Source organism: Mesocricetus auratus, unplaced genomic scaffold (assembly GCF_017639785.1).
Source record: "Mesocricetus auratus isolate SY011 unplaced genomic scaffold, BCM_Maur_2.0 Super-Scaffold_100676, whole genome shotgun sequence".
NCBI classification, from domain to species: Eukaryota; Metazoa; Chordata; class Mammalia; order Rodentia; family Cricetidae; genus Mesocricetus; species Mesocricetus auratus.
This window is the reverse complement of record NW_024429266.1, coordinates 169,385,676-169,407,547: the sequence shown is the minus strand read 5'-3', so window position 1 is coordinate 169,407,547 and position 21,872 is coordinate 169,385,676. Positions and strand designations below refer to the sequence as shown.

The 21,872-nt window shown below is 43.1% G+C and overlaps 1 protein-coding gene across 1 annotated transcript in view; it reads right to left on the bottom strand.

Moving 5' to 3' along the window:
* Positions 1-2,542: 2,542 nt before the first annotated feature.
* The window catches only part of Edem1 (ER degradation enhancing alpha-mannosidase like protein 1), a 31,677-nt gene continuing 12,347 nt past the window's right edge, over positions 2,543-21,872 (bottom strand). Inside the window, exons 3-12 of the mRNA XM_005066171.4 lie at positions 20,904-21,007; positions 19,658-19,829; positions 17,822-18,005; positions 15,404-15,578; positions 13,460-13,580; positions 12,207-12,377; positions 10,525-10,598; positions 9,265-9,361; positions 7,381-7,584; positions 2,543-6,339 (exon numbers count right to left, since the gene is read on the bottom strand). Of these exons, the coding sequence (XP_005066228.1) occupies positions 6,250-6,339; positions 7,381-7,584; positions 9,265-9,361; positions 10,525-10,598; positions 12,207-12,377; positions 13,460-13,580; positions 15,404-15,578; positions 17,822-18,005; positions 19,658-19,829; positions 20,904-21,007 (1,392 nt within the window). The 3' untranslated portion in view covers positions 2,543-6,249. The remainder of the gene's footprint in view (positions 6,340-7,380; positions 7,585-9,264; positions 9,362-10,524; positions 10,599-12,206; positions 12,378-13,459; positions 13,581-15,403; positions 15,579-17,821; positions 18,006-19,657; positions 19,830-20,903; positions 21,008-21,872) is intronic.

The following is a 21,872-nucleotide window of genomic DNA, read 5'->3' as shown; positions in this document are numbered from 1 at the left end:
CAAGTAAAGATGCTAGATTCTGCCACTAGCACATTCTGACAAAATGGAGTTGTGGTGCACTCTGCCCTCATGAGAACCCTGGGAATAAAGGTGCTATGAAAAAGACACTACGTGAGGGTGACAACTAAGTCACACACTCAGAGGGACAAAATGGAATCTCCAACCCAGCCTCTCTGAGTTAGCCCACACCTCTCCTGCTGAGGTCAGGTATGATAGTGCACACCTCAGCCTCAAGTACTTGGGAGAATGAGGCAGGAGGATTTCAAAAATACAAATATAAACTTTAGATGGCTCAGTGATAGACTACCTACTTAAAGTTCTGGGTTTAACCCAGGACCACACACACACTTCTATAAGATGGCTCAGTGGGTAAAGGCACTTGCCACCAAGCCTGACTTCAACCCCTAGGACCCACCTAGTGGGAGAACAACTCTCACAAGTCACAAGTTGTCCTCTGATTTCCACGCATACAACCCTACTCCCAGCACACACATAAATATAAGATTAAAAAAATATATACACAAAGACCTATTCTGGGAAACCAATACACCTCACCTTTGTCACAGGAAGCACAGGTACCTTCCACATTCCAGGTGCTGTATTTCACACAAGCCAATCTGCTCCAGTCCTCACCACCACACTATGTACTTAAACTCCTCCACATGACAGGAAAATTGAAGCCACCCAGACTGTTCAGCCCTACATGGGGCATCAACGCCCCCACACCCTCCCTCCTAAGAAAGGCTTGGGAAACAGCGGAAGAGCAGGATGGGAAGGGGTGCTGAGAAGTCACCTTCTGGACATGGCATAGCTATTACACACATGAACTCATAGCAACAGCAGCGGAGACCTGTACAAGACTGGGCCCCATCCACACACCCTCCCCTGGGAGTTAATGGTGCTGGGTAAGGAAGCTGTATTTCCCAGTGATGTAGCTACTGTATCAATATACAGTTCCTCATCCATGTTCATGAAAGCAACCCTGAGTAAACTCTCACACACACACACACACACACACACACACCCCAAAGTAGAAGTAGGGCTTGGGAAGGTTTGATGGGACAGTAAAGGGATAATGGGAGGGTAAAGGGGGATAACTGGCCAAAGAACTGTGTGTGAAACTGTAGAATTAAAGAAAAAAAAAAAGAATGTGTCACAACCAGGTATGGTGGTACATGACTTCTTTAATCCTAGCAGAGGTGGGATCAACTGATTTCTGATCAAGTTCAAGAGCAGCTTGAGCAACATAATGTAGCACCAACATTGGACTGCTCACAGCTGCACAGATCCCCAGCACTGGGAGAATCTGCAGCTTCTGGCCTTCAAAGGTGCCTACACTCATATGGACGGATCCACACATGTACCCATAATTAAAAATAGTAAAAATAATCTTAACTTGCTGGAGACAGTGCAAACCTAGGACCTACAGTCCCTGGCTCTCAACCCTGAGGCTCCATCCCACAAACAACTGCTCCATATCACTCAGTACTGGCGGGCCAAGGTTGTACGCTCACAATTATGGAAGCAAGGAACCTTGGGAAAATTGGATAGACACCAGTTCATGTTTTTTCATTTGTTGTGTCGGTGAACTTGAAGCAGTATGGTTTTATAAGGATGTTACAAAACCCACGGCACTTCACAAACACAGCCAGAATACCTTATAAAGATACTTAAAAAAAAAAAAGATTTTGTGTACTTGAGCGTGTGAGTGCACATGTGTTCATGTACACATTTGTGTAGGTGCCCAGGGAGGCCAGAAAAGGGTGTCAGATCCCCTCACACTGAAGACACAGGAGGGTGTGAGCCACCTGATAAGGACACTATGAACCCAACCCCAGTCCCCTGGAAGTCAAAGCGCTCTTAATTGCTGAAGGTCTGGTGAAGCTCAAGGTCTTTCATAAAAGCAAACACTTCCCATCTTAGGGCTCTCTCCTGAACCTTATGGCACTGCTCGTTCCTCAGTTTTATCAGAATTGCCTATGGCCCTTAGATGGGACACCGAAACGCCACAAAAAATGATCTGCTAACTTTACCACTAGATCCTGAGAAAGCAGAGCAATGGGGGAGGGCAGAGCTCTATAAGCACTTCAAGTTTTCCAAGGACAGTATTCCCTACATCACCAGCAAGGAGATCCTGTTGGTTTTATAGATAGGTAGCCCAGGCTAGCCTGTGGGGAGTGAGGATTACAGATGTGCGCCCTCACTGCGGAGCACCACTCGCTACCCCACCTTAACCACTGAGGAAGATACGAGGTGCCTTGCTTAGGACAACAGAGAACAGGTTCCAGAACACAGGTATCTAGCAACAAGACTGAGACGGAACCACTGGAGGGGAACGTAGTAGGAGGGGCTTGTCCACCGTGAAGGACATTATTCAACATAAAGCTGTGACAGACAACTAGAGAGAAATCTCTCAAAGCTTAGCTGCCAAGGAAAACAAAACAAAAAACCTAAGTGTTTAGTCCTCAAAGTTTATCATTTTTTATTTTCCCCCTTTCCTGCACAAAATGAATATATACAAATAGTCAACGGAGAAACACAGTGACAACTCAAAAAAGAATCTTTTAATAAAAATTATTCATAAAAATTCTAATAAATTTCAAAGAGCAAGATATTCCTTAGTACATTTATAAAAGAACATTTGGTCCTTTTACAAAAATCTCCCATTATATTTAAATACATTTCTTATTTACAGATTAAACATGAAGTATCATCTATGGTCACCAAGCATATTGCACATCACAGAGAGAGAGAGAGAGAGAAGTATCTGTGCATCTCGGTAAGTTATCCCAGAGTTTCCAACTCTAGTTTTTTTTTTGTTTTGTTTTGCAAAAACAGATTTACTATTCATGTATGTAATAAATAAAGCTGTATGCAGCTTATGTTTTTCTATTTAACACTAAAACCAAACACCTTAAAAATCTTATTTGTCCTCCTCTCAGAAAGAGGGAAGTAGTGAAGGTGGGTTTCACAGGTACTTGACATCTTTAGGAGATTCACATCCAAATTCAAGGGGGACCATAACCCTGAACCCCGGTGAATTGGGGCCACACAGCCCACACACATCACCTTCTCCAATTCACAAGGAGTCCCTGCCCCGCAGGGAAGAGGCACTAGAGTAGGTGCTGGACAGCTGGAGCGGAAGAGCAAAGATCAGCACCTTCTTCTCAAGTCCCTGCTCAGCCACTCTGTGACTGAGGTGATCACTCAGGCCTAGCCTCTGACCAGCACTAAATGTGTGCATGCCAAGAGAACAAGACCTCAGTGCCCTGAAGGAAAGGGATGTCTGATGGAGAGTCTACAAGACCCAGATTGAAGAACTACAGTGGACACTCATTCACCCAGCTGAGAAGGAGATGACTAAGTGGGATATTTTTCTTCCACAGGGGTGAGAGGAAAGAGGAGACAGCATGGAGACAACTGCATTAATCTGACCAGTAAAATATGGATTCCCTGACACTCACCTGCACAGGCATTACCCTTATGTGTTTTCCCTTCAACACACAAAAAACTATTTGAATATCATGCGCAGAGGCCAAAATCCAAGGTCAGAAAAGCCCAGACATCATCAGAACTAGAAATTCAGTTACAAAAAGCGAGTTCTAGCAGATCAGGAAGAATTTAAAGGGAAGCTTTGGAAAACAAACCTGTTTTTTCTCAACGATCAAAGCAATCAGAGCCACCAAACATTCCTTTGTCACCCACTTCTAGGAGGAATTCCTCTGTCACAGTATTTATTGCAGCTAAGGCAAGTCTGTTGGTTGTAGGAGAACTGGACTCCTCCATACCTAACTATAAGCCAGCCTGATACACTTTGAACATGCATGGTCCAGCTCTACAGACGTTGCAAACATCTGCAAAGCTATCTGTTCACAGTCCAGGTATTCCTGGAACAAAGCAGAGAATGAGAGAATTTCTACCCATATTTCAGCACACAGACCAGAAGGGAATAGCAAACATACTGCAAGATGTACATCATAGTTGCTGACATTTTGATGTTTCAGAAAGCAAGTAAGTCAGCTCTGAACTTGACTCAAATAATGTTCTTTATATGACTGGCACCAGTGTTCTTCATCTGGCCCCACAAATCACTGACTGTGGCCTGAGCAGTCCAGAAGCTCAGTAACTAGGATTTATAGGCATTATCTGACTTACCCCCAGCCTTTTCAACAGGTGAAAAGTCCAGTACCCAAAAGTCAAGAGGGTTTGAGACTCAATAAAATACACTGCATGTCTGCCTGTACCCCTGAGACCCACTGATATCACTCAAGGCACCATGGTACTTAGTTCCAGACACAGATCATAGTCCAAGAGCACAGGGAGAAGAAACAGCCCAAGCCCACTCAAGAGCGATAGGTGAAAAGCCCAGTGAGAGAGGACTGTTGGGTGCTGACAAACCCTACTGTTGTCACAAACCAAAGACATGGAGAGCATGGTAAAGAAGCATGAAGAATGACTTCCTTCCCTGATAGAGCTTCAGTGTCCTTAGTGGATCATTTAGTCACATGTGATTTTTGCCTGGAGCAAAGATAAAAAGGGGTACACACATGCACACACATACACATACATGCACGCATGCCTATGCAAGCCTATGTTTAACATTTTTACTAAGTTAACAAAAACATGTAAGATAGATCATTTTCTCAAAGAAAGCTTTCTATACAGCAGATGAGACACTGTTGACACACAGAACAATGTTTGTGAAATCAAAAGGAAGCAGAAGCATTTAATATAACAAATAAATAAAACCAATTGCATAGTAAGCGTTTAAAAGGTGACACATTCACTACTGAAAACCCCATTCTAAAAATGCCAAGGAACTGAATGACACATCTATTTTCAAAATGGTAACACATTTTGAAGAAAGAATACAATTTCTCCCTTTTGACTAAAATCAAATGGCTCAAAGGCTTTTTTCCTGGCTATAGGACACTGGAATGAACTAATTTTAAGTGTATACACAGTACACAGGGAAGACACAAGATACGTGAGCTTTCTAATAGATTGCCCACACTTTGTCTAGGATGCCTTCCGACATGTCACAATGCAAGAAGGCCAGGTCAGGGGTCAGGCCCAGCTCTGCTCTTTAGGAACAGTCTGTGTAAATTCAGAGAGCTTTCTATTTCAGCTAAAGAAACAACAAAAGGTATTTTCTCGTAATTTCCTCTTTTAGGCCTGGCTACAATCACAGGTTGAAAAGGCAAAGACTGACAAACTGATTTCCAGGAATCTTCCTCATACTCGCCCTGTCCTTTATTGGTCCCATCATATGGCAATACAAAACAAGCTGCCTACAGGCACCACAGTGGCTGTGACAGCCAATGGCCCGAACAAAACCCATAAGGCACTAATCTAAAGCCTGTATCGAATAGAGAAATGGCTCAAGGATATCAGAAAGTCATCTGATCATTTCTTTGTCCCTGATTAGCTAATTGGCACTACACATAAACCAACAAGAACAGAAGTCTAACCCAAAGATAGTCAGCATTGAGCATCCTTGGTTATGAAACACGAGAGATGGAAGCTCACACAATCCTAAGGTTTTCGTCTCCCTAGAAGGCACCTGGTTCTGGAACCACAGGAGTTCTTCAGGTAAGCTGATGTTGAAAATAAATGCAAATTACAGCTCAAAAGATCTGTTAGTTAAGCTCGTAGATTCCAATCTAACTTCAGAGGCTACCTGTCAGATTTCTGGCTAGACCATTACACTAAAACAAGTTAACACTGTATAAATAAACCGGGTGAATCCCCCCCATGTGATCCAAAATCACAGCTGGCTATCTTGGGGACAGCACGATGAACCCAGGAGAGAAAAGATGACACTTTCATTGCAGTAAGTAGTGATGCCAAGTAAACCTCAGGACCTTTGCACAGGATTGCATCCCCAATCCTCTAACAGAGAGGTAGCAATACTTCAGCACAGCAAGTGGAGGGAGAGCGAGGAGATAGGCATTCTATGCGTGAAGTTGCGAAGAACAATCCAAAGAGGTCATATCCATTGTGCTTAAAAACATCAGCATATCACAAGAAGCTCCCTCATAGCTTCCCATTTCTAATTGTAGCCTTCAGAAAAATAGGATATTTTATTAAAGAGAAAGGAAACACTAAGTGTAAGAATCAAGCAGAGGTAAGAGCTGGACAGAAACTTCTACAGCATCACAGACGGACAGACTCCACCCCTTTCATCTCAGAGGAGATTTTGGTATGCTTGGGTTTGGTTTAAGGTCTGGCCACACTTAGGTGAGCAGGTCAAATCAAGCCAACCATCTGGTCAATCTGGCGCATGTAGATGCTCTTTAAGGGCAGGGAATATCTCCTCTCGTCAGGAACACGATTGCACTGGAAAGACAAAAATGATGTTGTGAGTTGTGAGAAATGAATTAGAAACCCAGGAAACACGCATCCATGGTGAGTGACATCTTGAGACACAGCCTCTTCATTATGGGAAGGTAGTATGTGCACTGGAGGGCAGTGAACAGAACAGCATCCCTGCCCTTTCCTACCTAAGGGGCCAGCAATAACTTTCTGCCTCCAGTTGCACCAAAAATGACTCCAGACATTGCCAATGTCCCTGACCAAATGACTGGACTTAACTACACAGCAAGTTTTAAGTCAGTCAAGGTTACATGAGACCCTGTCTCAAAACACTAAACAACAACAAAAAGATGACTTAAAAAGGAGTGACTACTTTCCCTGTCCTACTGGTGGGAGTAGGTAGCCCTCCCGAAGTCTTCCCTGTGAACCTCTCCTCATCCTCTGCACCGGTCTGGCCTGAAGAAGTGTATTCTGATGGACTACAGCGACACTCTTCCTTGCCCTCTGGGTTCAGGTGGAAGCAGTCAAGAAGGAGCACCAGTAATTGAACAGCAAGAGTCAGGCACAGTGACACACATCTGTAATTCTACATGGGAGTTACTGGCAGGAGAACCAGGGGTTCAAGGCCAACCTCCATTACACAGTCCAAAGGCAGCTTGTGCCTGTAACTGAGACCTTGCATCAAAACACAACAATTACAACACCCCACTCCAGAGGTATCAGATGAAGAGATGAGGGAGGGATCCCGTGTTGATACTGCTTGTTTCCTTCCCAAATATCACTGAAGCCAAATCTAAGTAGCACAACCTGCCAGTGGCCTCTCCTCTTACGACTACTTTTCCAGGATGCTGTACCATTCTCTACCTGCCCTGCAGCCAGGACTGATGCCTATACTGCTGGTCCCTCCCCGTTTCTCTACATCCTAGTGCCATCTGTGTAAATGGTCCCTTTATGAACTCTTGTCAAATTACATAATCTGAGTGTGTCATCTATTTCATATCAAAACTCTGAATGCCAAAAGGGCTAATATTTTTTTTTCCATATGCAGTGGAAAGAGCAACTTACATTAGAACTGGAGTTAATGATTCTAAGTTCCTGAGACTTAGGCCTGTGTTCAAACTTCTCCTCTTGGTCCCGCTCCCCATCTTCAGAGAAGAACTCCTTCCAAGGCAATTCCCGAAGACGTTTGTCCACAGATATGATGTGGCCCTCTGTTGTAAACATGTATCTCGTTCCAGATTTGTGTACTGGATTTTCTTCATCAAACAGCTAGACACAGAGAAAAAGAAGCAGTAAGAAAACTGGCATTAGCCTGGCATAGTGGCATATACATTTAATCCCAGCACTCAGGAGGCACAGCCAGGTAGATCTCTAAGAGTCTGACGCCAGCCTGGTCTACACAGTGAGTTTCAGGCCAGACATGGTAGTGGAATGAAAAGAGCGAGGGAAGGAAGAAGGGGGAGGGAGGACAAAAGAGAGAGAGGAAGAGGGAAGGAGGAGGAGGGAGGGGGGTACAAGACAGAACAGGACAGGCAAGGACTAGAGCTGGAATATGGCTCTAAGTCCTTAGAGAGCACACCCAGCTCCTGGAGTCAATCCCCAGCACAAACCTTAAGGATAAACCTACAACTGGTAACTGGAGAAAGGGCTCTGAGCTTCTGGAGGAACAAAACTGGATTAAAAGGCATCAATCAGTTAACAGCTCTGAATCCCAGACCAGGGCTGCAATGCAGGATTTATTTTGTTTAAATTTGGAGGCCTGGATGTGCCCCAATCCTCACTCCCTGTGGAGAACCACATAATCAGAAACCCCAGGCCAGGATCCAAGCATAGGCAGTCTATAAGGTTTCCCAGATAATTTTCACATCTCTCCCTAGAATCTTCACACCTTCATCCTAGAACTAACTATCTTATACCTCAGACCATAAGCAGAAATGCCAGAGAAGAAAACACAGACTTCACCATCACCTTATCCAAAATTTAGCTTTGCACATTACCAGTGCAGGCTTTTATCAAAATCAAGTTCTCAAGGCTGTTCTTCTCAAAGACTAAAACTAAAACGGACCCCAGAGTCATTCCTACCTAGCTAGCCCCAGGTCTGAGGACCAGTGAACTATGGGACACAACCTCTTATTACTGGGACTGCCCAATCTCCAAACACTCTGCACCTTTCAAGTGTTATCTGTATGTAGCTATGATAGAAGAGAGATTACACACACAGAAGAATACAGGCGCTACACACGTCTGTGAGAGAATGCAGAAGCTCAAAGAGCACTAGACATGGTTCAAGCCTCATTCAGCTTTGTGGTCACCCTAAGACCTTAGTCAAGTTAGCTGACCTCTCAGTGTATGCTGTAGTTCCCAAAAGAGTAGAATGAAGTGTTTAACTAAATAATCCCAAGGTCTCTGCCAGGCCCAGACGTTCTCCCCTCCCCACGTACACAAAGCCATGCCTGAAGATATACATGGGGACCAGGAAGCAGTTCTGCTGTTAAGTCTGAGACAGCACCACATGTCAAGAGCTAGAAACACCACTCCCAGATTGGGAGTGTAGCTCAGTGGCAAAATGCCTGGCTGGCTTGCACAAAGCTCTGAGTTTAATGTCCAATAGGCCAGGGGAAATATAAGTAAGTAAACACTGCTTTCCTCCTCACAGAAGTCTCCAGAACACCACCATAAAGCTGACTTTCTATCAGTCCTTACCAGCACTTCCCACAGTTCCTAACAATGAGCTCATTTCTGTTTACAGGACAAATAACTTTTCCAGGAGGTTGACAACCATGAAGGAAAATAGTAATATCCTTTTGTCCTGACCAGGCTTGTAATTCTGGAAATGTACAATATCCAGCACACAGCAGTGACCAGTAAATATTTGTCTGACAGAAGACTGCACAAATGTTTGCTCTCCACAGTACTAAATACCTCTGGTTAATCTTGCAACACACGTACCAGATACAAGTATTTACAGGTCTCACTGAGAAAGAAGCTCTCCATCCGGTCCTCTTTAGACTTGTCTATGACGTGATGGAGCGTGGCATACCCACATCTACAAAATAAGAGTCCAGTTAGCCCGGCTTCAGGCTCCTTCCCTTGTGCTCATTACCTGCCAGAATATTCTATTATCAAGAGAACCAACCTATTTCCCCCACACAACATAAGAAATAACCATGTTAGGTTGAAGGGCTGTTCTTTCCCTCTTCTTTTTTCTGTTTTAAGCATGAACTGTTTGCAGATTTACTTTAAAGCATGCTTCATTGCTTCTCATCAAGTTAGCTCCAAGCTAGGAACAGAGACACTGGACGGTGTTTACCAAAAATCAAACATGGCATCATAAGAATGACCGGAAATAAATTTAGAAGGACTGATTTAAATTGTTCACCTCAGAATTTGTGGAAATGGATTATTATGGGCATATCCTAAAACATTATTTTCTAGCATATACTTCTGGGTAATACACAAAAAAGCAGGCCACAAAATACAAGTATGTTTTTATATATGTGCATGTGTATACACGTAACAAACTGAAAAGATACTAAGCATGGGTACTTCAGTGTTTACCATGGTGACCTATAGTTATAGATCACAAGAATCTTCCACTCTTAATATCTTCCATGCTGGTTAAGTGCTTTACTGAATTACTGGCATGAAAACAAACTTCTCACAAAGAACAGTTTGCTGAAATTTTACATGGGGAGGGGTAGGACATAAAGAATAACTATGGGACTAGAGGCAGCTCACAGGTTAAGGGCATGCAGTACTCTTGCTGAGGACCTCAGTTTGGTTCCCAGCACCCACAGCGGGCAGCTTACAACCAACTCTAACTCTCCACACAGACACACACTGGCAGACATAATTAAAATATTAGAAAAGAAACAAACAAAAACCTTGGGGGGTGGACAAAGAAAAGGCTTAGGGGTTAAGAGCACTAGCTGCTCTTCCAAGACCCAAGTTCAATTCCCAGCACCCACATGGCAGCTCATAAGCATCTGTAACCCAGTCACAGGGGATCTGAAGCCCTCTCTGGCCTCCAAGGACACCAGGATATATATGGTACACACATATGAACAGATGAAACGTTCATACGCATAAAATACATAAATAAAAATATAAATATACATAACTAAATTTAATTATTGGAAACAGCATTTCTCTAGAACTCTCAGTCAATCGCAAGCATCCAAATGATAAAAAAAAGTTTAGAACACTGACTTGACTTTTGTGTATTTTTCCAGACTCTGCAGAATGTCCATTCCTACATGGAGGTAGAAGGGATTCTTGGTTGCCTAGACAAAACATAAGAGAATGTGATACAGGAAGGGCTTGGAAGAGACATTATCAACACATCACAGTGACTGAAGGGGTTCCCTGGGGAGATGGGTCCCCAGCTAAAGGAAGGAACAGGGCCAGACTCACTTCACCTGACTAAGGTGTTCAGTCGGCAAATACCTGTGATGTGTTTAACTGTATTCAGGTTAGGAAATGTGCACAAGGGTAGAGCACTACTTGGCTCTATTGATGCCTATCACAACCAGAAAAGAAACAATGCCCACCCTGCGGCACTATACAGAGAATAAATCCGGTTTCCATCTTGCCTCAGAAGCAAGATGCAAAGAGAAATAGGACTTTGTCTCACTGTAGTCACTACACTGTGAGGGACAGTGAAGGGGACAACAGGACAGGACTCTAAACCAGGCCTGAACACTCTGCTCTCATCACCCAGGAAACCGGAGCTCAGGTCCTTACTCCTCTGTCATGTGCCCTCTGATTGTGGGGGGGAGATTCTCTAGGAAGACAAGACTTTCACCCCAAAACTCCTAATTCATGCCAACCTATAGCAACAAGAGAAAATAGTAGCATGCTGGCTGCCTCTAGGTTAAGAGCCTGGGATGGCCTTAGAGGAGAGAGCTGTAGCGGAGGATTCCTCTGGATTCTAAGCACACAGTGGACAAGGGTGAGTTGAAAATCAGAAAGAGGTGTTAAACCTACAGGAAACACGGCTAAGTTACTACAAGCCACACAGCAGCCAGCGGGGAAGACATCCTCAGAGGAGGCATAACTTCACGCTACACTAAGCTCAGAGAAACCACGTCTGAGGTCACCTCTTCCCGTTTTCAAGACAGTCTCTAAACCTTGTGAAGTCTCTTCAGATATTAGTGCTAACAAAAGTCTCAGTGGAGTTCCCCCACCCACCACCACCCCACCACCCACCCCCACACACAATTTTTTCAACCTAGAAGCAGTGACTGCTAATACAGTGTAATTTTCAAAAATGAATCAACGCACAGAAAGGGTCCTCCAAATGAGGGCCCTTGCACACTGCAGTTGCCTGTCTCATACCTACTAAGCTCACTAGAGCCAGCTTGTTGGGAAGCTAAGAGCTTAGGTTGATGCAACTGTGGCTTTGTGTATGTATGTAGAGCATGTAAAAATGTTTGTGCACCAGACTTCAGCTGTCAAGGAGACACTTCATAGTAACATTTCCTCTGTTACTACAGTGATTGTACACACACACACACACACACACACACACACACACACAATTCTTCTTTTAAAAACATACATACAAAAAAAATCTTTTTCTGTCAATGCTTTTATGTAAACCAGAAAACTGAGGGGTTGGGGGGAAGATTACATTCTCCCAAAGGTTATTTAGCCAAACAAATCTAGAAAACTGAAAGATGAAATCTTCCCTTGAATATCCAGCGATAATAAAAATAAGCTCATAGTAAAGACAGGAATCTTTATAAAATATGAGGTTAAAAGCATATTTGGCTGCAGACACTTTCTCCATCCTACAGAATGAAGAGAAGTGACCTCTAACAAGACAGAAATAGGCAGCAATTCTAGCTGGTCAATATGCAACAGTGAACCACTCTTAATAAGCCCATTACCTGGTAGAGGAGATACGTGGACTCCACTAACTCTGGTCTCAGCGGGTAGAAGAGAACGTCAGGGGCCTGGAGTTGCCAGTTATAGCGCTCAGGGAGGGCCCCGTACCGTTTCCATATGGCATAGTAGAAGGCATGGAGGCAGATGGCATCTTCCACATCCCCTATCAGAACCTACAGAGACAACACAGGCAAACTATCTAAAGTCACAGGCAGATTTTCAAGTCTAGGGACTGATTTCCAGAGAGATCAAGATGTTCTATTAACTCCCCCAAACCCAAAGGAGTTAGAATGCTCAAGATATAAAGAGAGAAGGAACTTTCCCTATAAAAGCTTATTCTTGATACATTGTGTATGTGTGTGTGTGTGTATGCGCGCGCGCGTGCGTGCGTGCACGTGCACACATGTGATGATATCTTGCTTGTACAAAAATGCCTGTCTGAAGATCAGAGAATGGAACTTGCCCGAAGCTACCCATAGAGGTCTGGAGGTCTGTACAGACAGGAAATGAGATGGCTGAGCAGAGAGGATTTAAGAGAGAAGAAACAGGAACTCCCCCTCTGTTGGCTAGCTAAATTGGTAGAGCATGAGACTCTTAATCTCAGGGTCATGGCTTGGTGCCTCACATTGGACACCAAAATCTAAATGGAGTTCTTAATTGGTCTAAACAATAAAAACTCAGAGAGATTAGAGAGAAGGAGCAAGCCAAAGTCACTTTTACCTCCTTAGTGTCTAAGTGGACAAAAAGAGAGCGAGTTCCTATTTCTTCCTGCTTATATCCTCTCTCCACCCAGCCATCTCACTTCCTGTCTGTGCTCAGCCATCTCCTTCCTGTCTGTCTATAGAGACATCCAGACTTCCAGATCTCTATGCTTAGGTAGCAGCAAGCTCCGTTCTCTGATCTTCTTATCTTCAGACAGGCTTTATTTGCACAAGCAAGAGATCATCACACACACACACACACACACACACACACACACACACACACACACACACACACACGTATATTCGCTCATGCTATACCTGGAAGCCAAAGTAAGACATCTGCTCTATGACTCTCCATCTTATTCCCTGGAGCCAGGCTAGCAACCAGCAAGCCCCCACCCTCAGCACTGGGACTATCGAACTGCCACCACTGGCTTTTCAGGTGAGTGAGTCCTGAAGATTCAAACTCGGGTCTGCAGGCTCTTACAGCAAGCACTCTTATCCACTAAGCCATCTCCCCAGGCTTCTCAACAAATCTGAATGTACAATACCTGCAGTCCAGGGAAGAAAGCCTGCAGCGAGTCAATCCAGGTGTTCATGAGCTGCCCACTGAACATGTTCACGTTGACATAGAGTGGTGGGTCCCCTTCTCCTTCATTGCAGGCTTCCCGGCTGTGGATCCAAAGAGTACAAGCCAGATGAAGACGAAGCTTGCAGACAGCTCCAGCTCTACCCCTCTGGCAGTTTACCCTTGGGTGTTTCACTGAAGCAAACTCAATGCTAACTTTTTTCTAACTCCTTCCCTATATATTTGGCAGTAAGACTGCCTGTAGGTATCTATATAAGAACCTAGTTCTAACCATAGTCTTTGTGAAGACTTCACTACATTTGCAGAAAGCACTTTAACATCTGAGTTTCAGAAGACTGACATGTAACAGAATTAGTCTGTGTTAGCCTTGACCCAAGTGGGAAGCATGCTCTATTCTCTTCTCTGGTCAGAAGGGGGGAAGGCCTGTGGGGGTGCATCAAGGCAGGACCCTGTGAGCTTTCTACTCAATTCAGCTCAGTATTTTGTAAAGCTGAAATGAACTGGCATGGCAGTGAATACCCTTAATCATCACACTCGAGAGTCGAGGCAGGAGGATAGCAAGTCTCAGAAAGCCACCAAGAGCACACTTCAGCAACAAATAGTAAAACTGCAATTCACAGAAAATTAGCATCATCTCTCCATAACAATGACATTTTGCAAGAGTTTAGTTTTTTATTTGTGCATTTGAAGTGTCTGCATGTATGTTAAAACGTGTGCATGTGGGTGTCCAAAGAGGCCAGAAGAAGGCATCAAATATCCTGGTGCTGGAGAGGTTGTGAGCTACTACATATGGATTTGGGAACCGAACTTGGGTTCTCTGTAAAAGCAATGAGTTCTTAACCTCTAAGCTGTCTCTCCAGCCCCCAGGAGCTCCCACAAAAATGGTCCTTACAATAGCTGATATAGAAATGAGTCAAAAGCTTGTGACACTCAGTAGCTATTACTTGCATTAAGCATTTACTACATATATGTACAAAGAAAAGCCTGGGGAAGGGGGCGTAGGGGTTGGGGTGGAAGCCTCTGCAGCCTGTAAAACTTTCCCATAGACTGTCTCTAAGGACATTCTGAATGTACTGAAAGAAACAGCGGACAGTATTTTAAACAGACTTCAAGCAGGGCTAGGGGTAACTATCCACTGTTCATACTAAAGGATAATCCTGGGACTAGAGAAATAGTTCAGGGGTTAAGAGTACTTCATTTACAATTCTGGAACAAAATCCATGACTCACCAGTTCCCAGATCTCTGCCACTTAGGAACTGTGAGATATTTTAAGCTACCAGCAGGTTTGGAAATACTATACTACACAATGACCAACTCCCAAACGACTAACAATCAATGAAGAGAGATGGTAGGTAAGGACACTAATAGACCCTGGAAGTTTATATTAAGAGATATGGAATTGGCAGAGTAGCTCACAACTACAATCCCAGCACACAGGAGGCTGTTGCATGAAATGTGAATCAACTGCAGCCACACCACCTAAAGAGTAATAGTAAGACCTGTGCTGTATGTGGTGGAACACAGCTGGGATGCCTGTACTCAGAAGCACAAGCAAGAGGACTGATGCAAATCTGAGTCCGAATGAGTACCCGACCAGACAGGGCTATCCAGTGACACACCACCTCCACAATGTCTAAATTGAAAGAAGACAGTAGAAAGGTCTGAGTGATGAGGATGCTTGCCATCAAGCGTGAACACCGGGACTCCATTCCTGGGCTAACATGGTGGAGAACCAATGCCTACAAGTTGTCCTCTGACCTCTACATGGCATACATGCTCCTCTCCAAAAACAATAAAATAAGCAGTAATAACAAAAAGAAAGAATGAATGAATGAATGAATGGAAGCACAGCTGGGCAGAAACTGAACACTGCAGGGTAATAAAAGTGACATCAGGGACACATACCCTCTTCGCAGGTAGTTCTGGATGCTCTGATATGCAGCATTAAACATCTCTAGGTCTTCTTTTTCTCCAAAAAGGATGTAAGATTTCAAGAGGTATTCGTAGAAGGAATCCAGCCCAGCACCCAAGCCACTCTGCTTTCCAACCCAGTGACCTGTCTGGATGTTCACAACATTGCCTGTGGAAACAAACAAACAAGACACTTCAGGTCTCAGCCATGTCAGAAGGGGCGGGGTGGGGGGTAAGGCCTTCCTACCCCTGTCCCACTGTTTCTCAGCATCCTTAAGCCTGGCAGATATGATGAATGGATAGTTGAGTCTAAAGGAGTCTTATCAGGAACTTGGTGAAGAGAGATCATTCTATAGCACTCAGATGTACATGCATGTAATAGTCACAGAGGAAAAATGGAAATAAACATTTAACAGAAAAAAAAAAGCAGGTTTGACATTTTGCTTTCCCAGAATGGTAATGCATTTCAAAACCCAAAGGAGTATTCACAGCCTTTTACCCCATATTCCATTCATTGGAATTTGTCCCAAAAATAATGCTTATAAAAACAAAAGGTCAGACTGGGGATACAGATCAGTGGTGGAGTAGTTGCCTACTACATACAAGGACCTGAGTTCCAACACCACAAAAAACAGCCAGGTATGCCAGGGCACAGGCGTAAAGGATGGGGAGCTTGAGGCCACCTTGGGCTGTAGAGGAAGCGGAAGTCAGTAAAGTATACATAGAAAAAATTGTATGACAAAGAAACAAGCAAAAAAACAAAGCATAGCTTTTAAAATTGGTAACTATGAGCTGGGCATTGGTGGCACATGCCCTTAATCCTAGCACATGGGAGGCAGAGGCAGGTGGATCTCTGTGAGTTCGAGGCCAGCCTCCAAAGCAATACAGAGAAACCCTGTCTCAGAAAAAAAAAAAAAAGGTAACTATGAAAGTAAGGCAACAATTTGGAAATCTCAGAATGACTTGCCAAATGCACAAAGCATAAAAACTGTTTCTCTTAGGACTGTGTTATAACTCGAAAGTTACAAAAGTTACTTGTGGAAGACTAACAGTGCCTACAAAAAGCTGAGTAGCCAACCATGTTGAGACAAGGTCTCACTATGTAGCCCAGACTGGCCTCAAGTGGCCTCAAGTTCACTCTAACTCCTGCCTCAGCCGCCAGAGTGCTATATTTACAGGTGTGTATCACCACTTTCAGCCTGAATGACTTTATTTTTACTGTTGCTATTCAATATATAAGGTTTATACATAAAAATCAAAACATAAAAATTACTTTTAATTTTTTTATGGGTGATCCAATATGGCTTCAAAACAACCAAGTTATTTCCATATGTCAAAAAGAAAATATGTCCCAATAAGACATTTTATGATGTTAAAACCTGTTTTGAAACTGCATTGAGTTTCTGTCCATTTAGTTTGATGTTAGCTGTTGGTTTTTTGTATTAGCTTTTATTATATTTAAGTATGTTCCTGTTATCCCAGATCTCTCCAAGACCTTTATCATGAAGGGGTGTTGGATTTTGTCAAAGGCTTTTTCAGCATCTAATGAGATGATCATGTGATTTTTGTTTTTCAGCTTGTTTATATGGTGGATTATGTTGATGGATTTTCGTATGTTGAACCATCCCTGCATCCCTAGGATGAAACCTACTTGATCGTGGTGAATGATTGTTTTGATGTGTTCTTGGATCCGATTTGCCAGTATTTTATTGAGTATTTTTGCATCAATGTTCATGAGGGATATTGGTCTGAAGTTCTCTTTCTTAGTTGTGTCTTTGTGTAGCTTGGGGATCAAGGTTACTGAAGCCTCATAGAAAGAATTTCAACACTGTGAGTTAGCAAAATATGGGTAGTTATTAAAGATGAATGTCATGATGAATACATAAAGGATATTATTCATTATTATGTCTACTACTAAAGCTTAAGCCTTTCCATAATAATTTTTCAATATTTTTACTAAATATTCTCAAGGGAGCAAAATCTAATATATGTTTCAACTAGGCTTTCACCTAGATTTCTTTTTTTTTTTTTAAAGGAAAAAACCTCTCTACTGGAAATACTAAATTCCTGTACTTTTAGAACCTTATATTGAAGAAATAAAGTTTGCCTCTGAGACAGTTCTCTTTATGACATTTCTATTAACAATAATTTCCGATGAAATACACCAAGGGATCCAAACCAACAGGGCTCTAACAGCTGAACCATTATTATCTTCTATTAAACCCTAGGACTTCCCACTAAGCAAAAGGTCATGGAAGAAACTGGACCCATGAAGCACCAGTGGCTACTGGTCAAGTTAACCATTTCTAGATCCACTGGTACAGGGAAGATGAAGTAAAGTGCAGAGTTCAGAGAGCAGCGAAGGGGACCAAAGGTCAGACAGACCCACTGATGGCAGAAGGTGAACGCTACCTAGTAATCCTGTATTGTTGCTCCGAAGGTTCCAGAGGGCTTTCACAGCTCGTCTGGCAACCCACTCAAAAGTGGAATCCCCCAGCAGCCGACTCAGAATACCAAATTCCACCAGGAGAGAACCAGCGCCTGCCGTGCAGGTTTCATTATTGCTGTCAGGAGGGACACCCGTCTTCAGATTGACCTGGGGTAGGAAGAATCAGAAGTTGTGAGGAAGGCCACATGATGCTGTCGAGCAACTGTACCCCAGCACTTAGGAGAGCAAGGCAGAAGGGTCAGAAGTTGGAGGACAGCCTGGCTACGGAGCGAGTTCAAGTCCAGCCTCAGTTCATAGCAAGATCTCACTCCCCCAAAAAATTTTTAAAAAGTTTTGTAGCAAAATTTAAGAATTCACAGTGCTGAAAAGTCGTATCATAGATATGATGCTCAGGTAATGAACTAGTCTCACACTGCAACTCAGCTCACCACTTGTCATGTTATACTCAAGATGAGAGACACTGCAAACAGTAAGAACACAGCCTTATTATTCATTAAACCTTCTCTTTCTGCAAGTGTCCTTGCAGACTACAGAAGCACCAGGCTCTGGGGGGTTGTGGTGTCCCGCCCAAGCTCATGTATTTGAATGCTGGGTGCCAAGGCAGTGGGGCTATTTGCTGAGGCTATGGAATCTTTTTTTGTTGTTTGTTTTGTTTTGTGTTTTTGAGACAGGATTTCTCTCTGGCTTTGGAGGCTGTCCTGGAACTAGCTCTTGTAGACCAGGCTGCTCTCAAACTCACAGAGATCCACCTGCCTCTGCCTCCTGAGTGCTGGGATTAAAGGCGTGCGCCACCATAAGAGCCTTTAAGCCTTGCTGGAGGTAGGCTCTGAGAGTTTATAGCCTCATCCTCCTTCCTGTTCAGTCTCTGTGCTTCCTGTCTGAAATGTGATCAATCAGCTTCCTGCTACTCCATGCCTTCCCTGACATTCTGGACTCTCCTCTAGGGCCATAAACTAAAACAAATTAAGTTACTTTTGGTCTTGGTATTTCATTACCGCAACACAAAAGTAACTACCACAGGGTTAGAGACAAACAGGCCGTAACGGATTCTAGACAAGTTTCTGAAGACTCACTCCCGTTCGGCAAACACAACTGCTAGACTGGGAAAGAAGCAGAGGTTCAACCACAGTATGACAGCCAATTTCATCATGGAGGCTCTGTGGTCTGGCATTTCTCCCGATTATTGCAAAGGCTGACACAATTCCCAGAGGAGTTATTTGGCTTGCTAAATCAGATGCTACAAATACACAATCTCACTCCAGATCTTGTATCTAAATCAGCATCAAATTGGCTGGTCCTGCAGGCTTCACTTGCTCAAATGAACATTCACTGAGCTCCTGCATACATGTGAGGATCTTTGGGAAATACATTCAAGTCAGAAATGAAGAAACATTCTCCATACTATCTAGTAACAGAAAACATAAACACACATGAACAGTGACCATGGTTCTTCAACTTGAAAGGCTACTGCTATATTATGTATATCTAGAACACAGAAGGTAGTCAGTAAATGCTGACAGAAGTTTTAAAAACTGACATCATGTTTAGGACCAAATCCTCTCCAAAGGCATCACTCTCTTTGTAAAGCCAGGTCCCATGCCTTTTATAAGAGTTTCAATTCAGGAAAATTGTGAATTGTGAAACACAAAGGAACAAGCTAGGCAGGGAAGGTAACTCACACCTTCAATGCTAATGTCTGGAAGGTTAATGCAAGAAAACAAGTTCAAGGGTCGCTGAGCTACACAGCACAAGACCATTTCTCAAAAACAACAAACCAACAGAATAAACCAGCCACTTACCCGAGGATAGGGAATCCCTGTCTTGGTGTTTTCAAAAGCTGGCAGGAGCCGCACGGCCAGGTCATGGGCCATATACAACAATTCATTATCATAATCCTCAATTGTCATGTCACCAAAGGGCTGTCTGGAGTCAGTTATTATTCTATGAGCAGAAAGGAGACTTCCCAGAACCCTGACAGCAAAAAGGAAAATAATAACAAAAGTGTATTGTTACAAGTGCACAGGATCCAATTTACAAAGACAAAAGATGTCTCTACTTCTTCTCAGGCTCCAAACTGCCTGGAGCAGAAGAACCTGATTCAGTAGCTTCTTAAATGACTGGCTCTAAATGACTGGTTCTCGGTTCACTGCAGTGCACACAGGAAGATGGTGAATTATCCATTCAAGACAACTGTAGATGCCACCGAAAGCGTTAACCAATTTGATTATCTTTATCTTAGGACATTAAAAAAGAAGGTACAACAGAGCGTGTAACTTGTACAGGTCTGACTGCCTATTGACTAATGAATTGTCCCAGTGTCTAATGAGACAACATGGAGAAGGAAATGACAAAATGAGAGATATTGAAAAACAGAGGCTACCTTCTTAGATTTACGTCCTTGTAGATACATAAATGGCCCATCTCAATTATCTAAAAAGGACTGCAACATTTCTCAAACAAATGATTTATTTTTTATTGTTTTAGAATAAACTACTTCATAGTTTCAATTTCAAGGTTCAGATCTAGAAATGGACAGCTGTATAGCACACAATTTTCAAAATATTTAAACAGGAAAAGAGTCGACTTTTCATACTAAAGAAATCCAGGCGTAAAACTGGGTATAGGCCATGACTCCACCATTAGTTAGCAAAGAGTGGGTGATAAATGAGAACCATACAAGAAAAAGACATCAAAAGAGCAAGCAGTGAACTTTTGTGGGTGGAGAGAAGCAAAACTCCATTTAAAAACTGCCTTAGGAAAACGATTCCTAAGGCAGTAAATAAGGAAAAAAGGATATGAACAGAATCACTGAAATTGCATTTGAGGGACATCTTCTTATGTACTCACTAAAATGTGTATTTCTTCACAGCCCAAAATGTGATGATGTTATGCATCAGAAGCACAAGATTTCATAAACAATAAACTAAAATGAACATGAATTATACACACAGAGTCCATATTGCCCTCAGGGGAATTAAATCCTTTACCCGCCCCGCCCCCTCCCACACACAAGAAACCTTCGATTCATTTCATTTGCTACTGTACCTTATTGTAGCTTCAAAGACTTGGACGGTGGAATCTTTGTCAAACGAAACAGTGTTGATCACTAACTTGACCGCTTTCTGGAACTCGGATGAATTTCCCATTATCTTTAAACAGAAGAACACAACCCATTACAGCAGCTTGAAATGACACCGACATACAGTCAGCCACCACATCTATGAGTGTGCACTGCCTATGGCTTTGCCACAGTGGGAAAGGACACGCAAAGGGTAGGAGGCTGTTCCTTCTCACATCATACTCCAGGACAGACAGCGAGCCTGCCTCCTGCCACTCACTCACAGGTCCTGTCTCAAGTGGCACGACTAGACTATGTGAATGAACACTTACAGACTCACTGCGGCCACGTCTTTCCACTCCCTTCTCCCCCAAGCTCTGGGCTGACCTTTATCTGCAAGGCAGAACAAGTTCTAAAAAGTTGTGGAACGGGAGAAAACAGTCAGAAAATTATGTAACAAAAATACGATTCTATCTCTGCTTCTCAAATAAATCCAAGACATCTGGAGAACTAACTGACCTTGCTTGCCATCCATATGTGGGAAGGTTTTGAGAGAGTACTAGCAGTACAGCATAAAACAAGTACCATTTAAAACTAAGTGGAGTCATGAAGATGGTTCAGTCATCACAGCACCTGCCATGCAAGCCTCACTGATGACCTGAGTTCAGAATCCAGGTAAAAAGTCAAGCAGTTTGTCCTCTGACCTCCACACAAATACTGTGGTACATGCTTGCCCTCACACGCAAACATGTACACACTAGTACAGGGGGGAAAACAAGTGCTTAAAAAATAAAAACAAAACATGAATTATCAGCTTTATGTCCAATTTAAAAATTAAGGTTCCTATCTGAGGTCTGTAGATACAATGCCATAGCATGCTATTCCTTCCAAAAAGGGCAAAACTGTTATAAAATGATATTGGTTAACCTATATGGAAATGACTTGATTTCACCCAA